The sequence below is a fragment of the Vulpes lagopus genome, chromosome 10 (assembly GCF_018345385.1).
Source record: "Vulpes lagopus strain Blue_001 chromosome 10, ASM1834538v1, whole genome shotgun sequence".
NCBI lineage: Eukaryota > Metazoa > Chordata > Mammalia > Carnivora > Canidae > Vulpes > Vulpes lagopus.
Window position 1 is genome coordinate 102,922,328 of NC_054833.1, and position 11,315 is coordinate 102,933,642.

Below are 11,315 nucleotides of genomic sequence, written 5' to 3' on the forward strand. Positions count from 1 at the left end.
AAGTTTTTAATGAAAGAGTGCAAAAATTGCCCTAACTTCATTTCATCCTGTTCTGTCTGTATGCTTTTGCTTTTGTGATTTTGCAGCTTCTCCCATCAAGAAGTGGAATGTATTTCTCTATCCCTTGGATCTAGACTTGGCCAAGTGATTTAGCAAATGTCACCTAAGCAGATGCTTGAAAAGAGCCAGGTGCTTTGCAATGTCTTCCCCTTTTGGTTCTCTTGTAGCCCTGAAACAACCATGTGAAAGAGGTAAGATTGCCTGTTAGCAGGAGGGGGCACCCCAAGAAACCACCTGCCAACCCCCAGACTTATGGGTGAGGCCAGGCCTGATCACCAAACACCAGTGACTCCAGTTGTTACAGACACATGAGAAGGCACAACAGGGTTCAGCCACATACAGCCCTGACCTACAGCACTGTGAGTATAACTGATAGTAGTTTTAAGCAACAAAATTTTGGAGTGGTTTGATGCAGAAATTAATACACATTCAGTGAATGGCCCTGAATTAGTCTTTTACAACCGTGACAGTTGTGTCATTCCTTCAGGAGAAGCAAGTGTTACTTCTGGAGGAAAATCCCAGATGCATACAGCTCCTTGTTCCCTGCTTCTTCAGCCTCCTAATTTTTAAAATTCTGTACCCCTCCCTTTCTCACATGAGGAAACACAAGTGGGGATTAATGAGGTGATCTCCATTCCAGTGATGTTTTCACCTCCAAATAGTAACATTCTCAACCCCCATCTCCTGGGAATGATTCTCCCATCTGACCTCCAGCTGCCACGAAACTTTGATAGTTACCACATTATCAAAGCCTATCAAGGATCCAGGTCCTAGAGGGGTTAGCCAATGACAGCCAGAGCTACAGGAACAGAAAGGATAGAGGGAGTGGGGGAAGGGGAAAAAGGGGGCAAGAATATATCAACAGTTAAACAAACGTTCATATTCTATGACTCAGGCTAGGGAAAACAAGAGAGGTGAAGACCTAATTACATACAATGATGTTCACTTGAACATTACTTGTAATTGCAAGAAACAATCCAAATGAGAGTATGAGACTGCTACAGTAACTTAAAACCACATATTAGAGTAATTTTTAATGCCATGGGGAAGCACCCACACTGAGAAAAACATGCAAGCTCTAACATATATATATATATATATATATATATATATATATATATATATATATGGAAGGTGATTCTGCCAAAATCATGCCAGCAGTAACTATGTGCTGAGATCTTAAACTATGTCAAGATAGCTGGCTTAGCACACAGAATCTGGAAAATATCAACTTCTTTCCCAGTACTGAGTCCCCCAAGAAAATTTGTTTTTACTCTTAATCTCCTTCCCATTTGAAGCATATCACCGTAAGGCAATTTTAACCCTTCTTTCATACTTTACTAGTTATTGCCCAGGTGGAGCTCACTAGGTATGGCAGGCATCTGCACTCATTGCATCATCCAGGGTTATGGCTCAGATGAATAAGCAAATGTCAGTGGTTAGAAGAGTCACTACATTGGTTTTCCTCCTCTTTCTTGCAGTTGGCAGAGACAATCACAACTTTTCCTCACCCCCTACCCGTGAGTTCATATGGCATCAAACAAACTGGGAGAACTCAGACCTCTTAACCTCTGGGTCACCCTGCAGGTCACCCAAAGACTCTTGGAAATCAAAGCTCTGAGCCCATTGAGGGGAGATGGAAAAGACAGTGCATGATCATTGATATTATCTTGCTTTCCCCCAGCTCAGGCTGACAATCTGCAGCATTTTTGCAGTTGTTCTATCTATTCACTCAAAGCAGATGTATTGCGTAGCCACTCTAAAAGCCCAGTACAAGAGCAGTGAAGAAGACAGACCACATTTCTGTCCTCACAGGATTTTCATTATATTTTCTATGGTGTTAAGCCAAGAAAGAGATTTTACTTCTTTCCTTACTCATCTGGGGGAGGCAGAAACAAAGGAGAATGTTGATAAACCCAGAAATAGGGCCGCACAGTATCCGAGAAGGAGGTCTTTGAGAAGGTAAAGATGTGGGATCCAGGTGTCATGTTGTAAAAGGATACAACTCCAATATCACAGTCCAAAAAAATCCCCACAACCAGGGGCTGCTCCCTCAGATAAAGGGAAGTTAGGGGAGAGGTAAGTGCTACGTAGCCTTTCTTTTTGCATAGTCTAATGGCCCAGAATCCAGACTGAGGCTTTTGTATCACACCAATGTCCCTCTGAACACTATCCAAACAGACTCCTAAGTCCCACCCATTTCCTTCTCCCACGTCCACTTCAAAGTAATATCTTCCTGAGGTGAAGCTTTCACAGCCCAGGATACAGGGTAAGACACTAAATCTCTTAGAAGAATTTTTCAGATTGTCCTGGAGGTATCCGTGAGTCACTTGTCTCCGATCCTCAGACAGAATTAGCTCATGATGAGCTGTATCTGGATCCAGGGTCACACTGACTTAAAAAAAATAAGTAAATAAATAAATAAGTAAATAAATAAATAAATAAATAAGACACGATTTGTTGCTGTTGGCAAGAGCACAGTTTAATTTAAATAAAACCAGCCTGTGCTCAAACCCAAGCATCCTCTGTGACCAGCCAGTAAGAGCTTAGGCAAGTCATCCTCCAAGACTCAGTTTGTTAAATATGAAGTAGAAATTATCATATATGCCACAAAGAATGGTGGGGGAATTGAATGAGCTAATGTATGCTCAGTACTCAGAAAAATTCCTGGAATATGGTAAGTGCCCAATAAGTGCCCCATAAGTGGTAGTAATAATAATATCATCCTCCTCATCATCACCATCTTAGTCATTCTGAGGAGCCAAGGCCCAGAACTAACCAGAGCTGACATGGTTACTATCCTCTCCAAAGGCAATGGGAAGGACCAGAGGAAACCACAGGGCAAAAAGAAGCAGAGTTCAGAGTATTTAGTATCCCAAGACCCTCCCCACTGGCTATCATTTGGAGGGTCTGCCTTCCTCTGCCTTTGGCTACCCTCTCCTACAATTAGTGCCCTCCACCTGCTACTGAGGCCCCAGGGAAGTGATGAGGCTCCCTACCTACTCCTAGCCCTGGCTGCTTCTCTCTTCCTTATTAATAACCCCAATCATCATCTTTGTAGATAACACCTTTATTAAATGCTGTCCAATCAGTCCTTATTATGAGCCTGACTCAAAAAAGCTTGGAGCTTCAATTTATATTATCTTAATGATTCAGGAAAACCCAAGTTAAGAAATTAAAATGCTTACAGGTTGGCAATACCACTTGAAGGAGAAGATATCAAATTGGATTTTTAAAATTCTACCTCATGTTGCTTATAAGTGACATAACAAAAAGACATAGAAAGGCTGATAGTTAAAGGATGGATAATACAGTTATATAGATGTTACAGTTATATAATTGCATCAAAAGGTATTAAGTCAAAGTATTATCAAGGATGAAAAGGATTACCTAAAAGAGAAAAATATATAATTCACTGGGAAGATATCCTAATTCCAAACAAGCATGCAGTAAGTCTCAAAATATATGAAGTGAAAATTACAGAATTACAAGGAGAAACTCACAACTCTACAGTCACCATGAGATATTTTAACATTCTTTTTTCCCATAATTAATAGATCAAGCAGGCAAAAAAGGGAAGATATGGAAGATCTGAACAATCCAACAAGCCCAATCTAACAAATATATGTAAAGTTCAGCAACTCATAGAGAATAGGCACTATTTTCCAGTACAGATGGAATATGTACTAATTGAGTAAAGACTAGTCAGAAAGCAAATCTGAACAAATTCCAATGAATCCATACTGCATAAACCACATTCTCTGACCTCAATACAATTAGGTTAGAAACCAATTTTAAAAAAAACAGTAAAAAATATTTTAATTATAAGGAAATGTAAATATTTCTAAATCATAATATGATGATATACACACTTGAACAATAATAAATGCTACATATAAAAAATTATACAATGAAGCTAAGGTGGAATTTTTGGGAAAATTTATACCTTTAAGTGCTTATTTTAGAAAAAGAAAAAAGCTGGAAATTAGGATGCTAACTAGCTTAAAATAGGAAAAGAACAGAGAATGGGGTGCTTGGGTGGCTCAGTCCACTGAACGCCCAAATCAGCTTAGGCTCAGGTTATGATCTGAGGGTCATGAGATGGAGCCCCATGTAGGTCTCAGCACTTGAGATACTCTCTCCCTCTCCTTCTGCCCCTCCCCCACTCACACATTCTTTCTAAATAAACAAATATATAAATAATCTTTTTTAAAAAAGTAAAAGAACATAGAAACCCAACAAGACTTTTTCTTAAAAAAAGGAAAATAAAGTCTAAACAATAAACCAATGAAATAAAAGAAAATAAGAATTCAGTGGAGAGAGAAAAGCCAACAGTAGCTTTCACAAAAAGACTAATATAATAGGCACAGCTCTAAAAAGATTTATTAAAGGAGAAAAAAGAGGACAAAATTTGAATGAATATAGAAATTTAAAAATTAAGATAATCTATGATAAACTTTATGCTATAAATAAAATTGAAAAAATCAACCTAATGAATAACTTTCTAGAAAAACAGTTCTTAGGAAAACCCATTCAAAAGAAAAATGTGAACAGACTTAACATAAAGAAATATAATAAGGAATTTAAATTTTACACACAGATAATAAAACATGCACATAACATCGAGGGACCTTGTCAATTTTTTTTTTTAATTTTTATTTATTTATGATAGTCACAGAGAGAGAGAGAGAGAGAGAGAGGCAGAGACACAGGCAGAGGGAGAAGCAGGCTCCATGCACCGGAAGCCCGACGTGGGATTCGATCCCAGATCTCCAGGATCGCGCCCTGGGCCAAAGGCAGGCGCCAAACCGCTGCGCCACCCAGGGATCCCGACCTTGTCAATTTTTAAAGAAATTCTACCAGTCGAGGGTTAGATAATGGCAATCTTATATCAAATCTTCCAAAGAATAGAGAATTACAGAGCCCTGTAATTTACACAGACGTAAAAATCCTAAAAATACTGTAATTAATAAGAAATCAAATTTTACATATACATATACAATTATATTTTATATAGACATTTAATTTACATTTTATATATGTATATACTTTGTGTATTTAATGTGTTTATCATACATATTATATATTTTTACAATATATCATGTAATTATGTGATAGCATTATTTATATGTAAATTATATAATCTCATTATATAATTCAAGTCATCTAATATATATCAATATATACTATAAGTCACACAGAATATATATTACATCAAAAATATAATCTATATATTATATATCAAATGTTTTAATATATTATTAGATATATAATATTCTGTGTGTGTGTATAATTGTATGAAAAGACTGAGCTGTTTTTATTACCAACTAGACAGAGTCAAGCAGTCAAGGTGAAAAGCCATCTTACAATATTATTATCATCAACAGAGCTGGTACAGTATCAGTTATAGTAATGAGAAAAGAAGATGTCTGGAGAGGGACACTTACCAGGAAAACATATGACTCACTTTATATGTGAGGAGGTCTGATGTGTAAGCAGTCTATCCCGACACACTTAGCAACTATCTCCATCATCACTCCATCATAATCATAATACTATCAGAGTTTGGGTGACAGCTAAACTTTACTTACTAATGTCGGGATCCCTATTTACCCAATGGACTATTTGTTTGTTAACTGCTCTATGCAATCTAAGTGAGGCACAATAATGATCTTCACGACAAATTAATATTTGGGCATCAAACCTATGTTATATATACTATAAAACAAAAATATCAAAATTTAGCTTTTTCTGAGACTGCAACTATGGTTTAACGTTAGAAAATAAATTATCATAATCACAAAATTAACAGATTAGAGGAGAAAAGCCACATGATCCTATCAATTAATGCAACTAACTCATTGAGAAAATTCAATGCCCATTGATGATGATGGCACTCTTTGGAATCAAGGAGTCACAGACCTTGAATAAAAATGCATCTTGAAACCCTATGTCCCAGTCACTGCACTAAGCACTTTGTACTTGTTGACATATTTACTTTTCATGACAACCTAATAAAGTGGGAATAGTTCATATCTTCATTTTTTCAGCTGGGGAAACTAAGGAAGTTATTTGCCTGGGTGACACAGTTATTATATGGGAGATCAGGAATGTGAAGGGTCTGCACAGATAACCAGTACGCTATGTCCTTATCTAAGCCCTGGAGTATGCTAACAAGGGAGAATAAGACAGTTACACTAAAAATCACTAAACAACCTCTCTGCTGTGAGCCTGCCCAGGGACAGGTGGTGAATGTGATCACAACATAAGGTCCCTTCCATCCTTAGCATTTAGGGATTCTTCACATACCTTGATAGCTCCGTAACATTTTCTTCACATCAAAATATAGCTCAGAAACACTGCACACAGTATGAGGTTCCAAAGAGTGGGCCTCTGGTATTTCCAGGGTCACAGCCCAACTCCTAGAATAAGCAAAGGCCAAGGATTTCTTCAGTGATACACTCAACTCTATATACCCATACCTCTTCCCTCATGCATTCATATAGGACTTACCTGCGCAAAGTGTCTTTCACATCCTACAGAGAAACAAAGGCAAAAAGTGAATGTGGAAACATCAGTATTTCACGAGGCTTTGCACATGCAGCTGGTCTCTATAAATGTTCCTTCCAAAAAAGTAAATAGAGTGACTCCAGCTTTAGCTATTGATGAATACTCAGATAGAATGATTCCCATCCCAGCTCCCTGGGTATTCAGAATGGCAGGATGTTTATCAATCTCTGAGTCTGTTATCTTTCTTGCTGAGATCTGTGGGAACCTGTGGTATCTACAATCACAGCCTGTGGGAGGCTTAGGGAAGAGGCCTAGGAGGTTTCCCCATGCTTTCTTTGCTAAGACTTGCTTCCAGTGACCTAATTTCTTTCAGAGTGAGCCCATATTAAAGACCACTTATCATTAAGTGTCCTTAGTGGTGAATATATACATAGCCTCTGAGAATGTGCCACTAAGATGATGGGAGCGGGTATCATGTGGTGGTGCAACAGTCATGCTATGGTCTCATGCTTACAGTATAACCTCAAGATCTACCAGTGGGAACTAGAATTAATAGCTCTGGGCACAGTTATATTAATGGGCTGGATCTTTCATATAGCAGAAAGAAGGCCCCTTAAGAGCTGTGGAGAGCTCTACAAGCAAATTAGGGAAAAGACTGTCACTCATGTTGGCTGCCCCACTTTATCACCTGGCAGAATATTTCAGGAGGCAGTTTGACAGTCAGGGTTCTGTGCACATGGAACAGAGACTAATGGTAGCAAAAGTTACCCTATGATTCCATTTAGCCAAGGACCCCACCACATCCATCCAGAAGGGCTATATTTTTCTGATTCACATAGATTTTTCTGATTCGCTACAGACAAGTGAAGGCTACCCTATAGATACTGAGGTATACATAAAATAAACATTTCTTTAAATTCCCCATACCAGTGTGCCACTTTTAAGTGAGGCAGGCAGGCCTCATGAATCAGCCCATATTCCCTCACCCTTCTTCTCTTAACAGTTCAAGAGTTCCTTCCCCCAAGTACACAACCCCACCTATAGCAACTTTTGGGCTGACCCCTGACATTTCTCCTCTAGTTCCAGGATGTGACTCTTGAGCTCTTGATTCTTCTGTTCCAGAGTGGCCTCATTATCTCAGTCTCCTTAGAGTCTGCTCTCTCTCTTTCTCCATTCTCCAGAGATAAGACTTCTCCTCTTCTAGCAGGAAGCTCTGAAGATTCTTAAAGTCAGACTGAATTTTTTGTTTCTGAATCTCTATCTTCTCCTAGAGTCAAGAAAGTATGCTCAGATGGTAGAAACAAGCCAAATGTCCACCAATGAATGAATTGATAAAATGTGGTACTTTGATAATGGAATACTGCTAAGACTTAAAAGGGAATGAAATTCTGATGTATGCTATGACATGGATGAATCTTGAAGACATTATACTAAGTGAAATAAGCCAGAAACAAAAGGACAAATATACGATTCCACTAATATGAGGTACCTATGCTAGTTAAATTCACAGATACAGAAAGTGGAATAGTGGTTACTGGAGGTTGAGAGGAGAAAGAAATGGGGAGTTAGTGTTTAATGGGCAGTTTCAATTTGGGGTGATGAAAAAGTTCTGGACATTAGTTTCCACTATTAGTTCCCACTAATAAATGGCAGTGATGATTGTACAACAAAACAATACTTAATGCCAATGAGCTGTGTACCCTTACAAATGATTAAGATGATAAATTTTATGTTATGTGCATGTTAACATACACTTACAGAGAAGAAAGTTTTCTCAGCTACTTAGTCATTGGAGCTGGAAGAATGTCACAAATAACAACAGAGTCATGCCTAAGAAGTAGGCACTCAGATGTGGGAGAGTTGTCATGATTCTCTACAGTTGCCTAATTGATTTCCTTCTTCTTCAACCAAGGTACAAGAGGAAGGAGGGTCAGTGGTGCCAGATAATTTAATCATGGAATTAGGGCTGAGGTCAAACACTTTATCAGTTACAGAGGAAAAAAAAATCTGAGTTTTTATTTGGGATGTAAGGAGGTATTTCTGAGCCTGAGAAAATTTCTTGAAGTGAAAGCTTGTAATAAACCTCACTGTGACTGGAGTCTAAGACAACCAGGCTAGTAGGGAAATCCATGGTCTCAGCAGGGGGAGGTCTGAGTGGCAGGCTTTTATCATAGTTAACTGAGAAACAGTCACCACCAGCCCAGGGTCTAAGTAATTATCTTTATGTGTAAGACTTACAGAGGCCAAGTGTTTTGATGACTGAGATGATGTTCTAGAAGACTCATGGATGCGGTTTCTGTATATATTAGTTAAAATCAAGATCCTCCCCACTGTCTAAGAGCCAGAAAGGGAAGTGAGAGCATCCTCAGAGTTTAGCAACCACAGGGCAGAGGATGGAAGAGACCCCTGAGAGAGGCTAAATGGCTCACAAGCCTAAGGCATTTGGCTACAAATTGATGGATTACATAAATATTTCCATTAAGGAATGCCCCTCTGATCATGGGGAGCTGGTCAGCCATGGAAATCATCTTAAAGACTCCTAGTCTGCAGTTTAAATGTACAAGTTCTTGCAACAGTTATGACCCCTCTTATAAATCAAATAGACTCCTTTTATCCAGCCTCACCAGCTGAGTAATATGAATCTCAACTTGGAGTTTTTCTGTTTCCTTAATGTTCACAAAGATTAATTTGTGAACCTGTGAGGCTGGGAGCCACAGCCTGCACTCTGTGTGCTAAGTGTGGTAAAGTATTAAAGTTGAGTCCTTCAAACCAGGAAGGAACTTTGAGGTATTTAAAATATGAGACCTAGTCAAGGATGGCTCTAACTTAAATAGATATCCCAATTCTGCTTCTCCTAAGGTATCAAGAATCCCAGTCAATTACAACTGAGAAGTTGAAGATACTAGACATAAATTCTTACAGATGTAGACAATGAGGGACATAAAAACAAATGAGAGTTCCTTTTTTGGGTTTCATCTGGTTCCCTGTGGTCTGGTTTAGTGAAAATAAATTATCATTGTGTTCTGTCAATCCTGTCCTATTTTTACACTCCAGGATAGAAAATGGCTTGAGATCAATAAATCCAAATTCTTACATTCCATTCCCTTATTTGCTTTGTTGTGAACACCTTCCATTTCATACATTCCTCTTCTAGTTGCTTCAAATTTGTCACAGCATTCTGAAGCTTTTCCTGAAGGAAAAATTCAGTGAATAAAGTCAATTCAATTTGGTAACTCTTCATTAAGCACATAAAGGGAACCCCAGCCCTCCAGACTATCAGAATAACACTGAATATACATTGAGTTGTTACAATAGTCTAGGAAGCACACTAAGGGCTATATATGCAATCAAATATTTGATTCTCTTGGCAGCACTGAGTGATTGGTAGGATTTTAACATCATTTCTGTGCAGTAGACACTGAGGCTTAGGAAGGGGTTAAATAATTTGCCCAAGATGCTATAACTGGTCGATGGCTGAGCTGTGATTCCAACCTTGTCTGCTAACCCAAAGCCTGAGTGAGCTACATCCACCACTACAGTCTTCCCAGGGAAACGCTTCACACACAACAAGCTAATCATCTTCTAAAAGAAGATTTTATAAAATAATATGTTGAGCCAAACAACCAATGCCAGAGTGTCTAATACACACAGAACTTTGTGTTATGGTGAGTAGGGAAGGAAAGCCCAAGATGTCAGCTAAAGTAACTGGAAACACTTGAGGAGGGAGGTTCTGATATCTTTGAAGAGTGCTAATTCATGAAGCCAATCTAAAATGATTTTGTATGGCAAATGACATATCAGATAAAGGGCTAGTTTCCAAAATCTATAAAGAACGTATTAAACTCAACACCAAAGAAACAAACAATCCAATCATGAAATGGGCAAAAGACATGAAGAGAAATCTCACAGAGGAAGACATGGACATGGCCAACATGCACATGAGAAAATGCTCTGCATCACTTGCCATCAGGGAAATACAAATCAAAACCACAATGAGATACCACCTCACACCAGTGAGAATGGGGAAAATTAACAAGGCAGGAAACAACAAATGTTGGAGAGGATGCGGAGAAAAGGGAACCCTCTTACACTGTTGGTGGGAATGTGAACTGGTGCAGCGACTCTGGAAAACTGTGTGGAGGTTCCTCAAAGAGTTAAAAATAGACCTGCCCTACGACCCAGCAATTGCACTGTTGGGGATTTACCCCAAAGATTCAGATGCAATGAAATGCCGGGACAGCTGCACCCTGATGTTTATAGCAGCAATGTCCACAATAGCCAAACTGTGGAAGGAGCCTCGGTGTCCATCGAAAGATGAATGGATAAAGAAGATGTGGTTTATGTATACAATGGAATATTACTCAGCCATTAGAAACGACAAATACCCACCATTTGCTTCAACGTGGATGGAACTGGAGGGTACTATGCTGAGTGAAATAAGTCAATCGGAGAAGGACAAACAGTGTATGTTCTCATTCATTTGGGGAATATAAATAATAGTGAAAGGGAATATAAAGGAAGGGAAAAGAAATGTTGGGAAATATCAGGAAGGGAGACAGAACATAAAGACTCCTAACTCTGGGAAACGAACTAGGGGTGGTGGAAGGGGAGGAGGGCGGGTGTTGGAGGGGAATGGGTGACGGGCACTGAGGCGGACACTTGACGGGATGAGCAACGGGATGGGATGGGTGTTTTTCTGTATGTTGGTAAATTGAACACCAATAAAAATTAATTTAAAAAATGAT

The 11,315-nt window shown here is 38.8% G+C and overlaps 1 protein-coding gene across 1 annotated transcript in view; it reads right to left on the minus strand.

The window, feature by feature from the left end:
- Positions 1-1,931: 1,931 nt before the first annotated feature.
- TRIM38 (tripartite motif containing 38) overlaps positions 1,932-11,315 on the minus strand; it is a 33,252-nt gene continuing 23,868 nt past the window's right edge. Inside the window, 6 exon segments of the mRNA XM_041773052.1 lie at positions 1,932-2,455; positions 6,370-6,482; positions 6,574-6,596; positions 7,609-7,708; positions 7,710-7,837; positions 9,665-9,760. Coding sequence (XP_041628986.1) covers positions 1,932-2,455; positions 6,370-6,482; positions 6,574-6,596; positions 7,609-7,708; positions 7,710-7,837; positions 9,665-9,760 — 984 coding nt within the window.